At 45.2% G+C, this 26,200-nt stretch overlaps 1 protein-coding gene across 1 annotated transcript; it reads right to left on the reverse strand.

The window, feature by feature from the left end:
• Positions 1-177: 177 nt before the first annotated feature.
• On the reverse strand, positions 178-24,979 carry LOC134311316 (F-box-like/WD repeat-containing protein TBL1XR1). The gene is made up of 16 exons (XM_062992942.1): positions 24,878-24,979; positions 21,531-21,606; positions 21,125-21,225; positions 20,553-20,698; positions 20,259-20,463; positions 19,692-19,824; positions 14,777-14,918; positions 13,590-13,653; positions 12,234-12,331; positions 11,539-11,599; positions 10,224-10,345; positions 9,192-9,266; positions 8,936-9,063; positions 8,332-8,497; positions 1,837-1,938; positions 178-1,692 (listed from the first exon to the last, which is right to left on the reverse strand). The coding sequence occupies exons 3-16, from the start codon at positions 21,180-21,182 to the stop codon at positions 1,666-1,668; spliced, it is 1,527 nt and encodes a 508-aa protein (XP_062849012.1). The 5' UTR covers positions 21,183-21,225; positions 21,531-21,606; positions 24,878-24,979; the 3' UTR covers positions 178-1,665.
• Between the last annotated feature and the right edge of the window lie 1,221 nt (positions 24,980-26,200).

A 26,200-nucleotide genomic window follows, 5' to 3' on the forward strand; every position in this document is an offset into this window, starting at 1 on the left:
TGCTTCCAGTACAGCTTTAAAACCAGCCTGTTGGTTTTATATACGATAACCACAACCCTAGCTCAGCAGATCGGAGTCTGACGTCTTAATTTGCAAAACACTACACAACTATTTTACTAAAATGTTATGAATTCTGTACTGGTTTAATTCCACATAGGGGTAATACCATGACTGCATAACTGAAAAAAGGACCCAATCAAACACTGACTCGTTAACACTAATCTAATATACTGATGTGTTTTTACTGGAGAAGATCGCAAGTGTACACAGGGTGTCATAAAACTGACAAAAACGGGACTATTTATTATGTACGATAGAAAGCTTGAGTTCTGTTTGTTTGCATCTACGACAGCCGAGTATTGCAAGAGAATCTTTGCGGATCAAGCGGCTAATTACCTTCACGTCTTACCTTCATGTAACCATTTAAACGTACAGTAATGAGCAACCATTTTACAAAACACACTGCACATGAAGGATCTGAAGTATCTTACAGCTTTCCTCGTCTGTCCAGTCTGCACTAGCACTTTGGTGACACTAAAATGTCTCTTCTTTACAGTACGATATCCAACCCTAGAGTTCTATCAACGTTTACAACGTTCGGATGATTTGAGTCCATGATAAGGTAGAATTTCATCAGCATTTCACTACATCTGTGTGCATCCGACTAACGTTTCTATACGACGTCTTCCAAGCCTGCGATTACTTAACGGTTACAAAAATAAGCTCCTGTTTTGGCAGATCTAACAGTGTGTGAGGCTAATTTAATACAGCTCCAGATAATCGGTTCCATCCCTGTACTGACGTTTGAAATGTTCAAATCATTTACGAGTCTAAGATGAATCAGAATATGGCCAAGAACATGCCCTTTTTTAGCCGTTCCACCTCATCGATTGAATCGGTTCTTGCTCTAGACAACAACTTGCAAAGAACTGACTTCAGATCTGATTATTCAAGCAAAATTGACCTCGAACGGCGAACGGATTTGGACCTGCGTGACTATCCAAGCACACGATTCGATTCCACCGACGTTTGTAACCCGCAGGCAGTTTGATAGACGGCAACTTCATTTGAATCACGCGCTGCTGGTGCTAGCTGAAGATAACGATAGATATAATGACTGCGGCGGCAGGGTGTGCCGTTCCCACATTTTGCCTAGTAACCGAAGTGCGACGTGGGTTCGAATGTACAGTTTTTTGGGGATTTGAATAAACCCTAGTGGAAAATACTGTAGGTCTAAGTGAGTGTTTCAGGTGTCGATTCTTTCCAAACAAATGTACGGGTTTGATTTTGTCTAGTCGTGACATTGCATAGCTTGTACATGTATATTTAACGTGTTTCGACAGACTGATGGTCATATTTCATTCGGACAGCTGAGTATCGGGGGGAAAAAAACAAACAAACCAACCATGAGCTATTGACCAGTTTGTCGAGTTGCCATCAGAGCGTTTAGGGGTCTGTGAGGAACCTGTGTGACCCCCTCAGATTTCAAAAAGAACAACGAAAACTAAAACGACGATACGTTTGTACATATGCATGACGATTCATCAGCCGTGTAACCTTGCATGGATGCATAACAGTCTGTTTTCCACACCGGTGGGTGTTGGGAGTCGACGAATTTGGCTAAGCACACGTTCACCGTCGGTCCATGGCTTTCTGTGGACGCCGTCATTTCCGCAGGTCTAATACACAAACCTGAAAAATAAATTGTAACATTAAAGTATTAGATGAGCAGCGAAGGAACACAGGGTGCAGCATGACTGCTAAAGAATCGAATACAAGGAATCGCCACAATCGTAGAGTCGATTGATTCATTTCTACTTTTTCTGAAGGACCTACCGAACCGTCTGATGCACTCGCTCCCACTTTGTCTCCGGTGGAGTTCCAGCACACCTCGAAGATCCCCCCAGTCCCCCTGTAGCTGTTTACTAGAGCGCCACTCTGTGGGGAGAGAAGGAAATTCAAGGCATCTCAGCATCATCCGTCTGATCTGAACGATAAGTGAGTACACCCCTCACATTTCTGCAAATATTTCATTATATCTTTTCATGGGACAACACTATAGACATGAAACTTGGATATAACTTAGAGTAGTCAGTGTACAGCTTGTATAGCAGTGTAGATTTACTGTCTTCTGAAAATAACTCAACACACAGCCATTAATGTCTAAATAGCTGGCAACATAAGTGAGTACACCCCACAGTGAACATGTCCAAATTGTGCCCAAATGTGTCGTTGTCCCTCCCTGGTGTCATGTGTCAAGGTCCCAGGTGTAAATGGGGAGCAGGGCTGTTAAATTTGGTGTTTTGGGTACAATTCTCTCATACTGGCCACTGGATATTCAACATGGCACCTCATGGCAAAGAACTCTCTGAGGATGTGAGAAATAGAATTGTTGCTCTCCACAAAGATGGCCTGGGCTATAAGAAGATTGCTAACACCCTGAAACTGAGCTACAGCATGGTGGCCAAGGTCATACAGCGGTTTTCCAGGACAGGTTCCACTCGGAACAGGCTTCGCCAGGGTCGACCAAAGAAGTCGAGTCCACGTGTTCGGCATCATATCCAGAGGTTGGCTTTAAAAAATAGACACGAGTGCTGCCAGCATTGCTGCAGAGGTTGAAGACGTGGGAGGTCAGCCTGTCAGTGCTCAGACCATACGCCGCACACTGCATCAACTCGGTCTGCATGGTCGTCATCCCAGAAGGAAGCTGAGGCACAAGAAAGCCCGCAAACAGTTTGCTGAAGACAAGCAGTCCAAGAACATGGATTACTGGAATGCCCTGTGGTCTGACGAGACCAAGATAAACTTGTTTGGCTCAGATGGTGTCCAGCATGTGTGGCGGCGCCCTGGTGAGAAGTACCAAGACAACTGTATCTTGCCTACAGTCAAGCATGGTGGTGGTAGCATCATGGTCTTGGGCTGCATGAGTGTTGCTGGCACTGGGGAGCTGCGGTTCATTGAGGGAAACATGAATTCCAACATGTACTGTGACATTCTGAAACAGAGCATGATCCCCTCCCTTCGAAAACTGGGCCTCATGGCAGTTTTCCAACAGGATAACGACCCCAAACACAACCTCCAAGATGACAACTGCCTTGCTGAGGAAGCTGAAGGTAAAGGTGATGGACTAAACCCAATTGAGCACCTGTGGCGCATCCTCAAGTGGAAGGTGGAGGAGTTCAAGGTGTCTAACATCCACCAGCTCCGTGATGTCATCATGGAGGAGTGGAAGAGGATTCCAGTAGCAACCTGTGCAGCTCTGGTGAATTCCATGCCCAGGAGGGTTAAGGCAGTGCTGGATAATAATGGTGGTCACACAAAATATTGACACTTTGGGCACAATTTAGACATGTTCACTGTGTGGTGTACTCACTTATGTTGCAGCTATTTAGACATTAATGGCTGTGTGTTGAGTTATTTTCAGAAGACAGTAAATCTACACTGCTATACAAGTTGTACACTGACTACTCTAAGTTATATCCAAGTTTCATCTCTATAGTGTTGTCCCAGGAAAGGATATAATGAAATATTTGCAGAAATGTGAGGGGTGTACTCACTTTTGTGATACACTGTATATATATATATATATATATAAAATATAATATATGCCATAAATATGACAGTTTCTATTCTAAATTCATCAAATTATGTACTTAAGTAGTTTACAAAAATAATGAAATATTGTATGTTTTCTGAGTTGCCATGGTGATGGTGGACGCTGGCGCATTTGGCTGCCGCTACCGTTACCGTATTTTACCGTATTTTACCGTATTTTATTGTATTTTTATCGTTTTTCGTTTTCATCTTTTTACACACCTTGTGGATCTATTTCTTTTATGTTACTTTTGATACTTTTATTTGTGCTTTTGATACTTTTTGTTCTTTCTACTGTACATCGCGTCTGCGGCCGGTGGTGAACGGTGGATGAGTTTTCCTGGGATCGGCACGATGTTGAACTATTCCGTTGACCAGCTGAGGAAGTTCAACAACTGCACTACTCCATCGTGTATTTCAGTCATCAAACAGCTTGGACTCCTTCGCCGGCCTCGTTATATTCACAGGGGCTCCCGGAGAAAGCTTGTTTATCTTCGAAACGGTAACGCTATTCCATCCTTCTGGTCAGCCGTGCGCACTGTCGCTCCGCAAACACGTCATCAGAGCGCTGCTGCCTTGCACACCAGTAGCGGTGTAGTCTCCATGACAACGCTGTCCACGGAGTGGGATGGGAAACGCGGAGTGGACTTAGCAAATCTCCGTTCTCTTCCTCGTTCCTCACAGCCAACTACACAACAATACCACTTGAAAATGGCATTGCTTAATGTTCGTTCACTCAACACAAAAAGTACTGTACTTAGTGAATTTATATCTGACAGTGAACTAGACTTTTTCTGTCTCACTGAAACTTGGCATAAACCCTTGGATTATTTTACGTTAAATCAGACCACGCCAATGGGATACTCGTATATTGATGAACCTCGTATGGAAGGGCGAGGTGGTGGTGTTGCTGCAGTCTATAGGGATGATATTAAAATAACCACTTTGTCTTTTCCTGCTGCTCTTTCTTTTGAACACCTGGCTTTCAAGTTGTCAGGGCCTACTCCTCTGGTCACTGCTGTAGTTTATCGTCCGCCAAAGCCAAACGCTTCCTTTCTCTCTGATTTTTCAGATTTTTTAACCCAGCTTAGTGCCCTCTCATCCTCTGTACTGCTTATGGGTGATTTTAACATCCATATTGATGACAACAACTGTAAATTTGCCAGGGAATTTTTGGAATTGTTACAGTGTTTTAATTTCACACAACATATACATTTTCCAACTCATAAAAAAGGTCATACTCTTGACCTTGTCTGCTCTACTGGTGTCCTAGTTCATCAGCCGTCCAGCCATGACCTTACTGTCTCTGATCATTTGACAATCATCATGGACATTGAGGTCACTAGGCCCATCACTAGAGCTAAACGTAAAATATCCTTCAGGAATCTTCAATATATCTCTCCCTCTGCTTTCTCAGATTCTCTTGTTAAAAAGATGTCTGTCTGTCCTGTACTGTCTAGTAATTCATCTGACCTTGTCGATTACTATAATGACATACTCGCCTCATGTCTTGATGAGCTGGCTCCTTTGAGAACCAAATTTGTTTCATGTAGTCATTCCGCACCATGGTACACAATTGAGCTTCACCAAATGAAATCCCGTAAACGCCAGCTTGAAAGACTTTATAAGAAAACCGGTCTAACAGTACATTATCAGATTTATTCTGATTATCTTCAACATTACAAAGACGCTCTTACGGCAGCCCGATCCACTTACTATTCCGAACTCATACATGCTGGATCAACAAATCCTAAGACTCTCTTTTCCACAATAAATAAACTTCTCAAACCAGTTGACAATACTACCAATTCCTTTACAGTTGACAAGTGTAACTCTTACCTCTCATTTTTTCAAACAAAAGTTGAGAATATCCACAATTTTCTGACAGTTTCCCCTGTCATCTCTGTTTCTCCGCCTATCTCATCTCAATTTATTACCCAGCCTCTGTCTCAGTTCTCACCTGTGTCTCATTTGGACCTATCTGAGATCTTAACAGGGATGCGAAGCTCCACTTGTGTTTTGGATCCTGCTCCATCAAAACTTGTTAAGGGTTGTTTTCCAGTTATCTCATCATTTATCACAGAGATAATCAATTCCTCTCTTAGTTCTGGCTCAGTCCCTCAATCACTCAAATTGGCTGCTGTTACTCCCATACTTAAAAAACCTGGACTTGACTCTAACATTATGAGTAACTTTCGGCCCATTTCCAATCTTCCATTTCTGTCGAAAATACTGGAACGTGTTGTTGCCTCACAGCTCAAAGATCACCTAAATTCCAATAATCTATTTGAATCATTTCAGTCTGGTTTCCGCCCCCAGCACAGCACTGAGTCAGCCCTCCTCAAAGTCACAAATGACCTTCTTCTTTCCTCAGACTCTGGACAAATTAATATTCTCGTCCTCCTTGATCTTACTGCAGCTTTTGACACCATTAATCACTCCATTCTTCTGTCCCGCCTTGAATCCTCTGTCAACATCACTGGTACTGCCCTTTTGTGGTTAAGGTCATATCTCGTAAACAGACAACAGTTTGTTAATATCAACAATTGTAGTTCTGCCATTGCTCCACTGTCCCAAGGCGTTCCCCAAGGCTCAGTGTTAGGTCCCCTTTTGTTTATTCTTTATATGCTCCCCCTTGGTGACATCATACGTCGGCATGGTTTACATTTCCACTGCTATGCTGATGATATTCAGCTTTACATCTCCTCCAAATCCATTAATACTGAACTTCACTCCACTCTGACAAATTGCATCACTGAAATGAAATTGTGGATGAAAGCTAATTTCCTCAAATTAAACTGTGAAAAATCAGATATGATCATCGTAGGTCCTACAACCCTGGCAAAAACCACAAAAAATTTTCAAATTACCATTGATAATGACACTTTGTCTCCGTCTTCTAACATCCGAAATCTTGGTGTAATTTTTGATAGCAACCTCTCTTTTGACCGCCATGTAAATCACATCACCAAAACTGCTTTCTTTCATCTAAAAAACATAGCACGTCTACGTCCATCACTCTCCTTTTCTGCCGCCGAAACCTTGATTCATGCTTTTATTACATCCAGAATTGATTATTGCAATAGCATCCTTTATGGTACATCTAACAAAATCCTAAAAAAACTTCAGTATATCCAGAATTCAGCTGCTCGCCTCCTTACTCATACTCGCTCCCGTGATCATATTACACCTGTTCTACAAAAACTTCATTGGCTTCCCGTTGCTCAACGCATTCAATTCAAAATTCTTCTATTCACTCACAAAGCTCTCCATAATCAGGCCCCATCCTACCTCACCGACCTGCTCCATCAGCACATTCCCTCCCGTAGCCTTCGCTCTTCTGAGGCTAACCTACTGTCCATACCCTCTAGGACCAAGCACCGGACCTGGGGTGACAGGGCCTTTTCCATAGCTGCTCCATCTTTATGGAATGCTCTCCCCAAACACCTACGAGATTGTCCTGACCTGTCCAAATTCAAGTCACTTCTCAAAACTCATCTATTCAATATGGCATTTAACTTGTAACAACACGAAATAAATGCTTTTATTTTTGCTATTCTTTTTAATAGTTTTTATACTTAGATCACGACAGAAATGTGAAGTCCTAGATCCTAAAACTTGTAAAGTTTTCAGTTTCCTGATTGCATGTAAATCTGTCCTGTTTCTGTCTAATTTTAAGAAATTGTTCTATATTTGTTGTTCTCTCTCATAATTTAGCTAATTTTTAATGAACTGTCTTATGCTGCTCTCTTTGTTTTTATCTTAATTATTCTTGATGTTGATGTACTATTTTGATTTTGTACTATGATTTGTATGGTGTATGTACGTATTTGTTTTGATTATTTGTCTTATGTAAAGCGTCTTTGAGTATCTTGAAAAGCGCTATATAAATAAAATGTATTATTATTATGTTGCTTTGTGGAATTAAATACCTGCTGTATATAATTTAATACATTCAACCAGATTTTACAACAAAATAAATTATGAAATTTCAATTTTTTAACCCTATATTTCATTAAAAAAGTGGTAAAAACATCCATGCAAAACAACAGGTGGTTGTTTTCTGGCTGATTGATGGGGGGAGGGACAAGTATTAAATTGTATACATTAAGTTTTTCAGGCAAACAATATACATACTGATGATATAGAGGTCTCTAAAACTCATGTATCAAATATGATACGCTTGGAGTTATAGGGTTAACTGATAAATAATGAAAAATGCAACCAGCTCAAAGTATGTGGACACCTGACCAGCTGCTGAAAGTTGCACCTGCTTCCCTTTCTAGGCTACATCAGTGTTCATTGGTCTGAGAAAGCTTCTCACAATATAGAAGGTTTACTTGCAATTAACATTCCGCTTCATCCCATAGGTGTTCATCTGGGTTAAGGTCAGGGCTCTATGCAGACTACTGACCAAATTTGTCCACTCCACACTCACCAAAGTGCGTTTTTATGGACAGGCAGCCACAAATATGAGGACTGACAAGCCACAACCCACCTACAGGTTGTGGGGGAGCCAAAACTTAGACGCCAGAGGAAATGTAGGCTAACCTCATAAGTGACCAAGCTGTCCAGAAATCCAACAATGGACACACAGGTATCAGAAAGGACAGTCTGGCTGGACGAATCCTGTTTATCAACATCATGTGGTCCTAATATTTTGGCTCATCGGTAAATATCCATCGCTGTCTCATTAACGTGTTCTCAATCAATCAGACCCTCCGTGTGCGCGTTTACCTGCGTGTTCCAGATGTGCACGCATTTGTCGAATGAGCCGCTGGCCAGGTGACGCCCGTCCGGACTGAACGCCACACTGTAGACGGGCTCCTGGTGCCGCGTGAGCGTGTGGATGCAAAAACCGCGCTCGGCGTCCCACAGCCGCACCGTCGAGTCAAACGACGCACTGCGAGAGACGAGAGTGACACAGATTAGGACGACCCGACTTCAAATGAGCACTAGGAGCAAAAATAAACATTTTACAAGAACTCTGGGCCACATGCTGCTGAGAGAAGGTCATGACCTGGTTTTACTGGGGCTTGTTCTTGTGTACCAGCTCAACATTCATAGTTTAAGTGACTGTGCTTCCACTAATAGGTGGTAGCAGCTGACATTAGCCGATATTTAGGCTGAAGTGGGGTTCGATGAAGCAGAAGTGAGACCTGACGCCACACTGGACCGAGTCAAGTCTGCATTTCTATCTTCAGCTGAGCCCCACCAGCAAAATAATTGAATTTGTGCTCCTATTTAGCTTATCACAGACTCTAACGTTGTAGTGCAGCACCCGGAACATGTCTATTATAAATAGAGACAACGATGACAAATCCAGACAGCATGTGCGAACCTAGCCAGCATGAGATTGGCGTTGGGGTTGTTGGTTCCAGGTCCGGTGGGGCTCCACTTGATGGTGTAAATCTCCTTGCTGTGGGCTTGCAGGTCATGAACGCAGCCGTCCTGCTTCATACTCCACAGCTGCACAGAAAGAAATTCATCAGCTAATATTAGCAACGGGTGTGGCTAAAAAATCTGAACCTTTATAGAGGTGTCCACATACTTTTGGCCACACAGTGTAAATCTCTGATTTGTTGGTTCTTTATTACCTTTAGCGTCATGTCATCTGAACAGGAGGCCAGGAGGCTGCCGGTGGGATCCCACTTGATGGCGTTCACTTCGTTCTATAGAACAAGCACTCGGATTAGTGAAGGACCTTGTGATGGGCTTGAAATTTAAACGACATACACCGATCAGCCATAACATTAAAACCACCTCTTTGTTTCTACACTCACTGTCCATTTTATCAGCTCTACTTACCATATAGAAGCACTTTGTAGCTCTACAATTACTGACTGTAGTCCATCTGTTTCTCTGCATGCTTTGTTAGTCTCCTTTCATGCTGTTCTTCAATGGTCAGGACCCCCACAGGACCACCACAGAGCAGGTATTATTTAGGTGGTGGATGATTCTCAGCACTGCAGTGACTGACATGGTGGTGGTGTGTTAGTGTGTGTTGTGCTGGTATGAGTGGATCAGACACAGCAGCGCTGCTGGAGTTTTTAAATACCGTGTCCACTCACTGTCCACTCTATTAGACACTCCTACCTAGTTGGTCCACCTTGTAGATGTAAAATTAAGAGACGATCGCTCATCTATTGCTGCTGTTTGAGTCGGTCATCTTCTAGACCTTCATCAGTGGTCACAGGACGCTGCCCACAGACTATTCTCAGTCCAGCAGTGACACTGATGGGTTTTAAAACTCCAGCAGCGCTGCTGTGTCTGATCCACTCATACCAGCACAACACACACTAACACACCACCACCATGTCAGTGTCACTGCAGTGCTGAGAATGATCCACCACCTAAATAATACCTGCTCTGTGGTGGTCCTGTGAGAATCCTGACCATTGAAGAACAGGGTGAAAGGGGGGTAACAAAGCATGCAGAGAAACAGATGTACTACAGTCAGTAATTGTAGAACTACAAAGTGCTTCTATATGGTAAGTGAAGCTGAAAAAATGAACAATGTGTGTAGAAACAAGGAGGTGGTTTTAATGTTATGGCTGATCGGTGTTCACCAAATACCGTGTATTTCAAAACTAAACAAAATATGCAGTTTTAAACATGTAGGTCCTCACCGTGTGACCCTGGAATGTCTTGACTGGTCGCTCCTGGCCCAGTTTGCACACGTGGATGCACATGTCGGTGCTGCATGAGGCGAACGTATTATTGCTCTGCCAGTCCACATCCAAAGCAGGAGCTACAAACACACACACACAAACATACACATATCGGAATAATGCACCAACTTAAACAAATTAATAAACAAAATATTACTGTATTAGGGTTATTTTACGTAGTTTTGATAAAATGTCATCATCCCACTAAATCCCGCCCTGACGCAATTTTTTTTTAATGTTTTAATTAAAAAAAATTTTTTTTTTAACCCTTTTTCTCCCCTTTTTAGCACATCCAATTGTTCAATTAGCATCGTGCTTCCTCTCTGTCTATACCGAACCCTGCCCTGACGGAGGTGATTGAAGCTAACCCGTATCACCTCCGAAACACGAGCAGCAGCCAGATGCATCTTTGCCACCCACACATCGACGAGTTTGGCGCCACCTAGCGTTGCATGCGGAGAGACACACCCTAAGGGCACCCTCTCCCATCTCTGTGTAAGCGCCTCCAATCAGCCGGCAGAGAACGCGATCGCATTCTGACAGAGAGAGACCCACATCCGGTTCTTTGTCCCACCCCCCACATGAGCAACCGGCCAATCGTTGCTCATATAGCCACTCGGCTTCGAACCGGTAAAGCAAGGCTGGATTCGATACCACGCTTCTCAGAATCCAGCCCTGGTTGCAGCGCGTTTCTTTTTACCGCTGCGCCACCTGAGCGGCGCCGAATACTAATTTGAAATATGATATGTTTTGTATATTTGATTTGGCATTGTTTCTACACCAGATACCCTTCCTGACGCACCCCTCCTGTTAATCCCAGGCTTCGGACCAGCACTTAGGGTGCACTGATATGAGATGCTGCATCAGTGAGTGGAGCTGAAGGACTGTGTGTCAAATCACATGCATTTTACTACGTCATTAAAATCTACAATACTGCCAAATTAAAAACGCATGTTGCTGTATGCACATTTTCACTTAGCATATTTTATTTATTTATTTATTTGAGTGTTATGCCACTTTATACATATGATTGTGTTATTCATGGCATGATCAGTATTACGTTTTGTTCTTTTTATTATTTCTTGTTTCTATTTGTGTTTAGGATTGCTCTTGTATTTTCTTGGACGAGGGTTTCTTTAACAGTTCCAGGTGTGTGTAGTTGTTGTCTCTGGTGTATTAGGGGCATTTTTTAGTCATATTTTTTTTAAAAAGTAATCATTCAGTCCCAGCAAACATAATAAAGATCACAGTTGGGACTGGAACAGATGCTCACCTGAATGGAACGGGAACTGCTGTTTGGCTTCTCCCGTGTGCGCGTCCCAAATGATTGTGGTCTGAAAAAGACAGACAAATTAGCGTATCGCAAAAGCTTAAGAATCATTCCTAGTCTTAGGCCGATCATTGAAGTTGCGCTGCTTAATAATAACATAGCAGCTGTTTACACTAACCCACCACCGCTGAGACTCTAACCCGGCTACCAGGGTAAGAAGAGGGAAGACCAATCAGGGGGTTCCGTTATTGCAGCAGCAACAGCGACTCCTAGTGTCTGGTCGAGGTGTCTGCGTGAGTAGTGGAGAAATGTCTCAGTCTAGCATGTTCCTCCGTCTGTCATCCTCCATGGACATTTTCTTAGCCTTGGGTAAATGCTAACTTCCTTAACTACCTAAGCTTAAACTCTATGTTTTACGTAGTCGTCTGTGGAGCCAGGGTTCGAGTCTCAGTAATGCAGTAGGGTCGGTCAGGGACTTCTGGACACGTCTGAGGGAGGGAGGGTCGGATTGGGAGTCCTACAGTCTGGTCTAAGAAATTTGATTGCAGTACAGGGATACAGGGAGGCTGAACGTTTGCGCTGTCTGGTAAAAAGAAGCGGTTGGTGAGCTCAGAGGAGGCACCGAAAGAGTAATGGCACTCAGAAATGCTTCATTTGGAAGGAAAAGTGAAGGAAAATCAGTAGAATGGGTGATTTACCTTATCAACACCGGCACTGAGGATGAAGTTGCCTTTTTTGTTCCACTTGAGAGCAAATATGGGACCCTTGTGTTGCCCCAACGTGCTTGCAAGGTTCCCTAAACAACACAAAGTAATTTATAATGAGGGTCAAATGAAACACATGACAGTCAAAAACATACATACAGCCCATCTAAGGTTTGAATATAAAGTAGAACTTTCTACACTATTATGTGTGTGATTCGTTTAGGGCGAGCTTAGATGGCAAAGTGTCCCTGCAGAGACCTCCAGCCTGACCTGGACAGTGTGTCCAGCAGACACAACTGGACATGTGATCCTGAGCTCACTGGACATCCCAGTTCAAAAACAAATAGTATTAAAATAGAGTGACCTCTGTGGGATCTTTTTAGCTATTACAACAGCCACTCTTCTGATGTTCGGGCTTATTACAAAGCTGTTCAGTAGGGCTGGGGTCAGGGCTCTGTGCAGGACACTGGAGTTTCTTTAAACTAAGATGTCTTTCTTTACTGAGCTTGATTTGTGCACAGGACAGGGCCTTCCCTAAACTGTTGCTGCAAATAATACTAGCAATCTGTGTGGCTGAAATTAATTCATTAAGAAAAATAATCAGGGGTGTCCCAGTTGTAGCCTAGTGGTTAAGGTACTGGACTAGTAATCGAAAAGTCATTGGTTCAAGCCCCACCACTGCCAGGTTGCCACTGTTGGGCCCTTGAGGAAGGCGCTTAACCCTCAATTGCTTAGACAATATAATGTTTGTATAGTCAGTAATATAAAGTACTGTAAGTCACTTTGGATAAAAGCGTCCGCTAAATGCCAAAAATGTAAATGTAAAGCAGGGATGTAACGATGCATCACAAGACAGTTAAAAATCGATTCACATGTGTAACGATTCAAATCGGTTTACATGTATAATGAATCAATATTTACAGCAGAGGGCGCTGGTGCTATTCATCTTGCCTGGTCGACATCATTACAGGGTTGCCCGGTTTGGAATTTTCCAGCCAAATGTATTTATGTGAGGATACTTTCTTTATTTGTATTATTTACTTAATGCGGGATTTATTTAATTTCAGTTTTTTTTTACACAAAAAGGGAAATGAGCAGCATTGTTTTGCATAGTTTGTACCTACCTCAGAAATAAGAGAGCATCCATTATTTAGATAAATAAAAGATAAGCACAAGATAAATAATAAAAGGAAACTGTCATAATTTGTCTTCAATTTAATTGTTTAAAAAAACGTATCGTGAACCCAGTATCGTAAATCACATCACATCGTGGGTAGAGTGTATCGTTACATCCCTAGTAAAGTAATTGTATAAAGACTTATTAAGACAGGGTGCATAATGGGGACCTACCATCTTTAGTCCAAATTCGGGCAAAGCCGTCGTAGGAGCCAGTGGCTAGCAGTGTACCTTCACTCTGTCCACAAAAGAAAAAGATAGAGACATGAATAGATGGACTGAATGAATATAAAACTCTTCTTAAGCTCAGAACCAAATCCAGTACATTTATTTACATATTTATTAGGATTTTAACGTCATGTTTTACACTTTGTGTTTGCTATTGAATTTGAACTGAAGAATCTTGTATAACCAGTAACTATCGTTCCTGTCATGAATGTAACCAGTCATGGACAATTTTGTATCTCCAATTCACCTCCACTGCTTGTCTTTGGACTGTGGGAGGAAACCCACACAGACACGGGGAGAACATGCAAATTCCACACACAAAATATTCGGACCGCCCCATATGGGAATTTAACCCAGGACCTTCTTGCTGTGAGGTGAGCCACCGTGCCACCCACAAAATCCAGTACAACATGTGACCAAAATAGGACAGGTTCAACGCAGAGTGTGAGAAGTGAGAGCAAAAGACAGAAGAACCGTTTCCTTCCAGATGTTTCACAACGTCTAGGTCAGAGAAAGGACGTGGGAATCACGTGTTTCAATCGTATGGAGCAACAGGGTGAGCGAACACTCTACGGCCGAAAGTATGTGGACACGATTACTAGGGTGAGATGTTTTCGACACAGCCAGGTAAATCTGTTTCTTTATTAGGATTTTAACGTCATGTTTTACACTATTTGTTACATTCATGATAGGAACGGTAGTTACTCATTCCAATTCACCTCACTTGCATGTGGTTGGACTGTGGGAGGAAACGGGAAACGGGACACGGGGAGAACATGCAAACTCCACACAGAAAGGACCCGGATCGCCCCACCTGGGGATTGAACCCAGGACCTTTATGCTGTGAGGCGACAGTGTTACCCATTTAGCCACCGTGCCACCCCAGCCGGGTAAACAGAATCAATTACATAACTCTAACTATGCTATGAATCCAACATCGGGATGAATTGGAATGTCAGTCGCGTGCTAAGCTTTCAGACCACATAAAATGTGCCCATGGATTTGAAACTGGATGTCAGTCAGGTGCCCAGTATGGATGTGCCATCCACATACTTCTGTTGTTAATGGATTGGAACCAGAGAAAATCGAGCAAGACCGATGTACAGAGACGAGTAGAGTGTCGCGTCTCTTACGTTCCAGTCCAGCGAGGTGACGTCCTTGTTGCTTGGCACGTCCTGGCCTCCCTCCCGGATGCAGTGACGAAGCACCAGCTGAGTGGCGCCGCCCAAGCTGCCCTCACTCAGGTTCCAGATCCGAGCGGTCGAGTCCCCGGACCTGAACACATACACACACACTCAGCAACTAAATAAACTCACATATGGACTCAATGGATAGAAATGTGGCCAATAGGATCTGTGTTTGGATAAAATAGGCCAGCATGAATGTGGTGGGGGTGGATGGCATTTAGAAATGGGGTTAGACCAAAGATGGGGCCTGCAGATAGTGGTTAGGGACAGAGATATAGGATGTAGAGAATGGGTAGGGACAGAGATGGACCTGTAGAGAATGGGTAGGGACAGAGATGGACCTGTAGAGAATGGGTAGGGACAGATATGGACCTGTAGAGAATGGGTAGGGACAGATATGGACCTATAGAGAATGGGTAGGGACAGAGATGGACCTGTAGAGAATGGGTAGGGACAGAGATGGACCTGTAGAGAATGGGTGGGGACAGAGATGGACCTGTAGAGAATGGGTAAGGACAGAGATGGACCTGTAGAGAATGGGTAGGGACAGAGATGGACCTGTAGAGAATGGGTGGGGACAGAGATGGACCTGTAGAGAATGGGTAAGGACAGAGATGGACCTGTAGAGAATGGGTAGGGACAGAGATGGACCTGTAGAGAATGGGTAGGGACAGATATGGACCTGTAGAGAATGGGTAGGGACAGATATGGACCTATAGAGAATGGGTAGGGACAGAGATGGACCTGTAGAGAATGGGTAGGGACAGAGATGGACCTGTAGAGAATGGGTGGGTACAGAGATGGACCTGTAGAGAATGGGTAGGGACAGAGATGGACCTGTAGAGAATGGGTAGGGACAGAGATGGACCTGTAGAGAATGGGTGGGGACAGAGATGGACCTGTAGAGAATGGGTAGGGACAGAGATGGACCTGTAGAGAATGGGTGGGGTCAGAGATGGACCTGTAGAGAATGGGTAGGGACAGAGATGGACCTGTAGAGAATGGGTGGGGACAGAGATGGACCTGTAGAGAATGGGTGGGGACAGAGATGGACCTGTAGAGAATGGGTAGGGACAGAGATGGACCTGTAGAGAATGGGTAGGGACAGAGATGGACCTGTAGAGAATGGGTGGGGTCAGAGATGGACCTGTAGAGAATGGGTAGGGACAGAGATGGACCTGTAGAGAATGGGTGGGGACAGAGATGGACCTGTAGAGAATGGGTGGGGACAGAGATGGACCTGTAGAGAATGGGTAGGGACAGAGATGGACCTGTAGAGAATGGGTGGGGACAGAGATGGACCTGTAGAGAATGGGTGGGGACAGAGATGGACCTGTAGAGAATGGGTGGGGACAGAGATGGACCTCTAGAGAATGGGTAGGGACAGAGATGGACCTGTAGAGAATGGGTAGGGACAGAGATGGACCTGTAGAGAATGGGTGGGGACAGAGATGGACCTGTAGAGAATGGGTGGGGACAGAGATGGACCTGTAGAGAATGGGTAGGGACAGAGATGGACCTGTAGAGAATGGGTGGGGTCAGAGATGGACCTGTAGAGAATGGGTGGGGTCAGAGATGGACCTGTAGAGAATGGGTAGGGACAGAGATGGACCTGTAGAGAATGGGTGGGGACAGAGATGGACCTGTAGAGAATGGGTGGGGACAGAGATGGACCTGTAGAGAATGGGTGGGGACAGAGATGGACCTGTAGAGAATGGGTAGGGACAGAGATGGACCTGTAGAGAATGGGTGGGGTCAGAGATGGACCTGTAGAGAATGGGTGGGGTCAGAGATGGACCTGTAGAGAATGGGTAGGGACAGAGATGGACCTGTAGAGAATGGGTAGGGACAGAGATGGACCTGTAGAGAATGGGTGGGGACAGAGATGGACCTGTAGAGAATGGGTGGGGTCAGAGATGGACCTGTAGAGAATGGGTAGGGACAGAGATGGACCTGTAGAGAATGAGTAGGGACAGAGATGGACTTGTAGAGAATGGGTAGGGACAGAGATGGACCTGTAGAGAATGGGTAGGGACAGAGATGGACCTGTAGAGAATGGGTAGGGACAGAGATAGAGCATGTAGAGAATGGGTAGGGACAGAGATGGACCTGTAGAGAATGGGTAGGGACAGAGATGGACCTGTAGAGAATGGGTAGGGACAGAGATGGACCTGTAGAGAATGGGTAGGGACAGAGATGGACCTGTAGAGAATGGCTAGGGACAGAGATGGACCTGTAGAGAATGGCTAGGGACAGAGATGGACCTGTAGAGAATGGGTAGGGACAGAGATGGACCTGTAGAGAATGGGTAGGGACAGAGATGGACCTGTAGAGAATGGGTGGGGACAGAGATGGACCTGTAGAGAATGGGTAGGGACAGAGATGGACCTGTAGAGAATGGGTAGGGACAGAGATGGACCTGTAGAGAATGGGTGGGGACAGAGATAGAGCATGTAGAGAATGGGTGGGGACAGAGATGGACCTGTAGAGAATGGGTAGGGACAGAGATGGACCTGTAGAGAATGGGTAGGGACAGAGATGGACCTGTAGAGAATGGGTGGGGACAGAGATGGACCTGTAGAGAATGGGTGGGGACAGAGATGGACCTGTAGAGAATGGGTGGGGTCAGAGATGGACCTGTAGAGAATGGGTGGGGACAGAGATGGACCTGTAGAGAATGGGTAGGGACAGAGATGGACCTGTAGAGAATGGGTAGGGACAGAGATGGACCTGTAGAGAATGGGTAGGGACAGAGATGGACCTGTAGAGAATGGGTGGGGACAGAGATGGACCTGTAGAGAATGGGTGGGGTCAGAGATGGACCTGTAGAGAATGGGTGGGGACAGAGATGGACCTGTAGAGAATGGGTAGGGACAGAGATGGACCTGTAGAGAATGGGTGGGGACAGAGATGGACCTGTAGAGAATGGGTGGGGTCAGAGATGGACCTGTAGAGAATGGGTGGGGACAGAGATGGACCTGTAGAGAATGGGTAGGGACAGAGATGGACCTGTAGAGAATGGGTGGGGACAGAGATGGACCTGTAGAGAATGGGTGGGGACAGAGATGGACCTGTAGAGAATGGGTAGGGACAGAGATGGACCTGTAGAGAATGGGTGGGGTCAGAGATGGACCTGTAGAGAATGGGTGGGGTCAGAGATGGACCTGTAGAGAATGGGTAGGGACAGAGATGGACCTGTAGAGAATGGGTGGGGACAGAGATGGACCTGTAGAGAATGGGTGGGGACAGAGATGGACCTGTAGAGAATGGGTGGGGACAGAGATGGACCTGTAGAGAATGGGTAGGGACAGAGATGGACCTGTAGAGAATGGGTAGGGACAGAGATGGACCTGTAGAGAATGGGTGGGGTCAGAGATGGACCTGTAGAGAATGGGTGGGGTCAGAGATGGACCTGTAGAGAATGGGTAGGGACAGAGATGGACCTGTAGAGAATGGGTAGGGACAGAGATGGACCTGTAGAGAATGGGTGGGGACAGAGATGGACCTGTAGAGAATGGGTGGGGTCAGAGATGGACCTGTAGAGAATGGGTAGGGACAGAGATGGACCTGTAGAGAATGAGTAGGGACAGAGATGGACTTGTAGAGAATGGGTAGGGACAGAGATGGACCTGTAGAGAATGGGTAGGGACAGAGATGGACCTGTAGAGAATGGGTAGGGACAGAGATAGAGCATGTAGAGAATGGGTAGGGACAGAGATGGACCTGTAGAGAATGGGTAGGGACAGAGATGGACCTGTAGAGAATGGGTAGGGACAGAGATGGACCTGTAGAGAATGGGTAGGGACAGAGATGGACCTGTAGAGAATGGCTAGGGACAGAGATGGACCTGTAGAGAATGGCTAGGGACAGAGATGGACCTGTAGAGAATGGGTAGGGACAGAGATGGACCTGTAGAGAATGGGTAGGGACAGAGATGGACCTGTAGAGAATGGGTGGGGACAGAGATGGACCTGTAGAGAATGGGTAGGGACAGAGATGGACCTGTAGAGAATGGGTAGGGACAGAGATGGACCTGTAGAGAATGGGTGGGGACAGAGATAGAGCATGTAGAGAATGGGTGGGGACAGAGATGGACCTGTAGAGAATGGGTAGGGACAGAGATGGACCTGTAGAGAATGGGTAGGGACAGAGATGGACCTGTAGAGAATGGGTGGGGACAGAGATGGACCTGTAGAGAATGGGTGGGGACAGAGATGGACCTGTAGAGAATGGGTGGGGTCAGAGATGGACCTGTAGAGAATGGGTGGGGACAGAGATGGACCTGTAGAGAATGGGTAGGGACAGAGATGGACCTGTAGAGAATGGGTAGGGACAGAGATGGACCTGTAGAGAATGGGTAGGGACAGAGATGGACCTGTAGAGAATGGGTAGGGACAGAGATGGACCTGTAGAGAATGGGTGGGGTCAGAGATGGACCTGTAGAGAATGGGTGGGGACAGAGATGGACCTGTAGAGAATGGGTAGGGACAGAGATGGACCTGTAGAGAATGGGTAGGGACAGAGATGGACCTGTAGAGAATGGGTAGGGACAGAGATGGACCTGTAGAGAATGGGTAGGGACAGAGATGGACCTGTAGAGAATGGGTAGGGACAGAGATGGACCTGTAGAGAATGGGTAGGGACAGAGATGGACCTGTAGAGAATGGGTAGGGACAGAGATATAGGATGTAGAGAATGGGTAGGGACAGAGATGGACCTGTAGAGAATGGGTAGGGACAGAGATGGACCTGTAGAGAATGGGTGGGGACAGAAATTGATCGGAAGAGATGGGTGGGGACAGAAATTGACCGGAAGAGATGGGTGGGGACATTAACATCTGAAGAAACACCGTGTGACTGACCCAGACGCAAGCAGGTCGCTGACAGGGTTCCAGGCGCAAATGAACACCTCAGACTCGTGGCCGCGCAGCACCATGGCCTTGTGGGCCGGGATCTCCACCGCCCGGTCTACCTCCATCATGTCTTCGTGGTTGTCTGCCGGAAACAAATTTTGGATAGTCGATCAAAACTCACATACATGAACAATCAACCAACCCAAAAATGCGTGTTTCTGTTTTCCTGATACACACACGACTACCAAAAGTATGTGGACACCCCTCCTAACTACCACACTCATTGCTAGAATACAAATAAATGACAAGGAGGAGGAGCACCAGTGATGTGTACAGAGCCTAAACCTAACGGGATGAATAGGAGCCACCACCAGAATCACCAGCGCCCGGCCTTGCAAATGCACCACTTGAACGAATGGGCACACGTATTCATTATATCTCCCAAAAAAGGGGAGAAACGGGTGCTCCATATGAACGGTCATGGTTCTGATTGGGTGTCCACATACTTTTGGCAGTATAGTGTCTTCTTAAAACGATAGAAATACAATATAATAAGAACTGTACGTATTTGCTCACTGGATAGGATGTGATCTCCATTCTCCTCTCCGTTGGCAGCGTTTTCTCCGTTCTTGGCGCCGGCAGCGCTTGCCGTGGTGGAGGCAGCCTGCTGCTGCGCCAGTTTGTCGCGGTAGACCTGCTGGCGCGTCTGCACCACGTCCGGCATTACGGCGTCGATCAGAGACAGAGACTCGATCGGGCGTCCGTCGAAGAGCGTGCCATCCTGAGAACATAAGAGTCGGCGTGGCGTAGTGAGGACGGTGGCACGGTGTGGGCTGGACTAGACTGGAGACCGCAGGGGCCTGAACTTACCTCGTTGATGCTGACCTCTGCCTCCACGTACTGCAGGCCCTTCTGGATGATGGAGATGAGGGCGGCGGGGGGCACGAGCGCACCGTTGATGTTCGACTGGCTGATGTGGCTCTCTATGCCGAACGTGAACGCCGAGTGGGCGAAGCCTGGACCACAAAATAAATTAGAGTAGAATAAATATGATGCGCATTTGAACATCCTTGGACACAAATACTTTAGGACCGGGGGGGCAAGGGGTGGATTCTAAAGCCACCGAGCACAAGCTTGCATTAGACTTTTAATGACTTAATACAGTCATGCCAAAGACTAATTCTGAGCTGCCAATCCACCGTCTGCATCCTTTTAGAAGGTGGGAGTAAACCAGAATACCTATGAGTGTATTCTTTCGGCTATTATTTAATGTCCTTGCTTCCAGCGTTTGGCACCCTTGCCTAAAGGTACCTGACCATCCTGTATTTAGATATAACAGCAATCCACTGACACTAAATAACACTTCAGCTAAATCACTTTCCTCTACATATTTCCAATATTCTGTCCAGTAGTGCCAGTCCCGTGCAGATGTGGTATCTTACCCGACTCCTGCAGGTATCTGTACACCAGAAAATTGACCTCATCACTGCTTACGCTCATTTTGGATCCTGGCTAAACCAAGACGTCAGGGCAAGAGAGAAGCCTGGAGGGAAGAGAAATGACAGAACGATGAACTTTTGGTTAGTTAGTTGGTTAAAAATATAGTCAATATATTATCTATATACTGTAAAGCACAAAGAGTGATATTACAGATCAGGAGAAGGCACATGAGTGCGATAAGTGACCAGCAGAGGTCGCCAAAGTGCATTAAGTACAGTTAAACACTGTAAAGTAAAGTAAATAAATAAAACCACTCAGGAAAAAGGCCTTCAGGTTTTATTTTGACCTCTTCAGGCTTTGAAGTGAGAACATTTGTAGGCTGAGTGCACAAAGATGTCCAAAACTCACCATGAGATCATGTATGTATTAGCCACTCACGCCCTTACAGTCCATTGCGAGCGTGAATGAGATCTTCAACCTAAAACTAAGGACAGAAAATATTGTATTTAATACATGCACAGTATAACCGACAGCATGGTTCATTTTCATCAATCGATTTAACCTGGTCAAGGTTGCGGGGGATGCTGCACACCCTAAAGACACTGGGCGCACCGGAGGAATACATCTTAGGGAACACATACCTCGCACACTCAAATCCAAGTGTCATTTGGATCAATCCCATCACGAGCTGCCTAGTAAAACCTCAATCTGAGGCTGACTCTGGCCTCCAAGTATAATAATTGCCAGTTCCCCTGTTGTAATTCTTTTGCCACTTGTACCACCATGCGCTGGCCGAGGAGAGCGGAGTCTATCCGGCTTCAGCCAGTGGCGAGTTCGGAGTCTCACAGAGTGATATACCATGACATGCACTTTCCAAATCTGTACCATAACACAATTGACGCTCCTCCTTCAGGCACGGGTGATTTCAACCAAATGCCCTTTGATGGTACTCACTGACACATTTCTTTTCTTTCCCTATTTGATTTTGGCATTAAACTATGAGGGTGGCAACCAGGAGGATGTAATAACAGTCTAGTTAAAAAAAAGGAGGGTTGTAAGGAATCAAGAACATTTGGGACAACCTGAGGTTGTTGTGACATTGGCCTCGCATTCGAATCATTGCCAATTCCCCTATTATTGCCACTTGGACTCCCACACGCTGGCCGAGGAGAGCTGAGACTATCCGGCCAGCACCCTGGCATGCATACTTTTGCCAGCTTCAGGCAATGGCGAGTCTAGTCTTACACAGTGATATACCATGTACAGAAGGCCGTGATATGCACTCCACTGTGCCATCTGTACCGTGGCAACAAAGCCCAGTCGACCCTCCTCCCTCAGGCACAGCCGATTGTGTCTGTTTGGAAACTAAACTCACTGACATCTTCTATAACCTGTAGTGCAATGCTGTCAAAGTGCTGACCAAGAGGACGGAATAACAGTCTGGTTCAATATTGCTTTAAATAAAGGAGGAGGGTTGTTAGGAATCAAGAACATCTGGGATGATCTGAGGTTGTTGTGGCATTGGCCTCGCAGTCGAATCATTGCCCTATTACTGCCACTCCAACACGCTGGCCGAGGAGAGCTGAGACTATCCGGCGGACCTTCCGGCGCAAGTGCATTCGTCTAGAGCAGAGGTCACTAACAGGCGGACCGCGGTCCGGACCCAGAAGCTGTCCCATACGGACCCGGACCTACAGCCAAAACAGAAAGTTATGATTTGAAACCTGACGGAGCGCTTCTATTTTAACCGGCGCAGCTTCTGTAGTCTTTACGGTAGCGGTTTCACGTGACACCACTCAGCCAATCAAGTCTGTGCATTCCAGCCGGTAAACACTGCGACTCTACAGTGCAGACAGATGAGCGAGTTAGAGGCGAGTTACATGTGAAAAGATGGTGGAAAGAAAAAGAAAGATAGCGAACATACAAAAAACGAAGGGAGAGATACAGACGACTGTGTAGGAGAAAGTTGAGAAAAAGACGAGTGAGACAGGAGACAAATGGCGCTCTCCAAAAAAGAAACGTGTACAGCAAAAATACAGCATTTAATCCGTGCATTTAAAATACAGCATTTAATCCGTGCATTTAAAATACAGCATTTAATCCGTGATGGAGAGACTCATTTCTGTTCTTACTTCCCACTGAAGCACAATTTGTTTTTAATTTCTGTTAATTTGATAAGAGAAAGGTTTGATAAGGTGGGGCGGTCCGGGTCCTCTCTGTGTGGAGTTTGCATGTTCTCCCCGTGTCTGCGTGGGTTTCCTCTGGGTGCTCCGGTTTCCTCCCACAGTCCAAAGACGTGCAAGTGAGGTGAATTGAAGATACAAAATTATCCATGACTGTGTTTGATATAAACTTGTGACCTGATGAATCTTGTGTAATGAGTAACTACCGTTCCTGTCATGAATGTAACCAAAGTGTAAAACATGACGTTAAAATCCTAATAAATAAACAAATCTGATTTGACAGTCAGTTATTGATTACATGCAGATGTTGATACAACTACTAGGCTACTTATATATAATAAATATAGATAGCTCAGTGGTTAAGGTACTGGACCAGTAAACAGAAGGTTGCTGGTTTAAGCCCCGCCACCACCAAGTTGCCACTGTTGGGTCCCTGAGCAAGGCCCTTAACCCTCAGTTGCTCATCGTGTAAGTCGCTTATATATATAGTTAAACATTCCGGAACTTTGCTTCAAGAAATTTTCTCGAACTGGACCTCTTTAAATTTTAGTTGAATACCCCTGGTCTAGAGTCTTCCACAGTAAAAGAACACGTACAGACAGCCATGATATGCACTCCACTGTGCCATCTGTACCGTGGAAACAAAGCCCAGTCGACCCTCCTCCCTCAGGCACAGCCGACTGTCTTTCTTTGCAATTTCTAACTATCTTCCTTCCTGATTTGACTCTGGCATATTATAAAATGATAAGCAAGAGGATCTATTAACAGCCTGGTTCTTCAATACTGGAGGTTGTAAGTAATCAAGAACATTTGGGACACCAGTTGAAATGGTTTGCATTTGTAACTTTCAAAGCTGAATTTACTCCCATTGCTGCACGTTTTGGGTTATTTTGGATTATTTTATGGACTCTAACTGCTTGTATATCAATAAAAATAGAAGATGTGGGTATTCTAATACTCTAGACTATGTTTAGAACACAAACTGGAACCAAAACTGGAACCAAAACCGGCTCTGTGGACTGGTTAGCTATGGGTCAGTTATGCGGGGGCGAATCCCAACACCACATCAAGTGTACTAAACAAAGTGCACACTTTAAAAAAATGCAAATCTATTTCTAATTATTATGATCGCATCTATTTAGTGAGGTATGATCCATTTGGGATTCAAAACCCGGCTCAATCCCATCCCCCTACTGTTTCAAGCCGGGCTGCATTCCAAAGTACCCTACGCTGCCTACACCGGTGCGGGTGCTATACAGAGCAGAGCGCACTTCCTAGTGCACTACATCTGCACTCTGAACTCATTCGGGATACGACCCAGCTTAGTGCCCCACATGCTAGTTAGCGTTTGTGCTAAGCTACCGGTGTGACTTTGCAAGCTACTAGGCTAAATTAATGAGCGTAGAAAAACCCAGCAACCCCCTCACATATTTATTAACACACCGGTTTGAAGCAGAATCATTTAAAGCCGTTTTCAAAACAACAAAGGTATCAGTGTAGCTACACGGCTAACACGCTCAGCCTCGCACATTGCTGGTTAGCCGGCGTGCTAATCTACTCGAAGGCGCTTACTTTGAAATCCTCGCTCTCCCGCTGCTCCACACGCTGCTCGATATGCTGCTCCGCGAACCGCTATTTTAATGCTGGAGTTATTAAAATTTCAACCATTAAATGAGTCCCACAGAATGAATTTACACTAACTAGTATGTAACAGCTAGTCAGAGGAAGCACACCGACCTCTCACTACTCACATGTGTGACCTTCCGGGCAAAAATGAGACAGCGTTACACATGCGCACTTCCCTACTAACGAGTATGCCAAAGTAGTACATGAGTGCACAGCGCCATAGAGATCTAGCATACTATCTAGTAAAGTAGTAAAAGGGTGTAGACTTGCAAAATACAGGCCCATGCTTTGTTTTATGTGTTTATTTATTTTATTAGGATTTTAACGTCATGTTTTACACTTTGGTTACATTCATGACAGGACAAATAGTTACTTATTACACAAGATTCATCAGTTCACAAGTTTGATATCAAACACAGTCATGGACTATTTTGTATCTCCAATTCACCCCAAGACACAGGGAGAACATGCAAACTCCACACAGAAAGGACACCTCACCTAAGATATAACATAAGATAAGATAACACAACACTTTATTGATCCCGAAGAAAATTGCAGTACAATTCGCCTGAACAGGGACTTGAACCATCGACCCTCAGATTAAAAGACTGATGCTCTACCGACTGAGCTATCAGGGCCCTAAAAGTGACTTACAGTTGTGACGGTATACAGTCAAAGCAATTGAGGGTTATGGGCCTTGCTCAAGGGCCCAACAGTTGCAACCTGGCAGAGGCGAGGCTGATTACTAGTCCTGTACACTAACCACTAGACTACAGCTGCCCTATATTATTACATTTACATTTTCAGCATTTAGGAGACGCTTTTATCCAAAGTGACTTACAGTACAGTTACAGTATACAGTGTGTGCAATTGAGGGTTACGGGCCTTGCTCAAGGGCCCAACAGTTGCAACCTGGCAGAGGCGAGGCTGATTACTAGTCCTGTACACTAACCACTAGACTACAGCTGCCCTATATTATTACATTTACATTTTCAGCATTTAGGAGACGCTTTTATCCAAAGTGACTTACAGTACAGTTACAGTATACAGTGTGAGCAATTGAGGGTTACGGGCCTTGCTCAAGGGCCCAACAGTTGCAACCTGGCAGAGGTGATGCTTGAACTGGCAACTTTCTGATTACTGGTCCTGTACACTAACCACTAGGCTACAACTGCCCTATATTATGAGTCGAACCCAGGACCTTCTTGCTGTGAGGCGACAGTGCTACCCACCGACCCACACACGGTGTATTATTATAATACACTCATA

The sequence above is a fragment of the Trichomycterus rosablanca genome, chromosome 4 (assembly GCF_030014385.1).
Source record: "Trichomycterus rosablanca isolate fTriRos1 chromosome 4, fTriRos1.hap1, whole genome shotgun sequence".
NCBI classification, from domain to species: domain Eukaryota; kingdom Metazoa; phylum Chordata; class Actinopteri; order Siluriformes; family Trichomycteridae; genus Trichomycterus; species Trichomycterus rosablanca.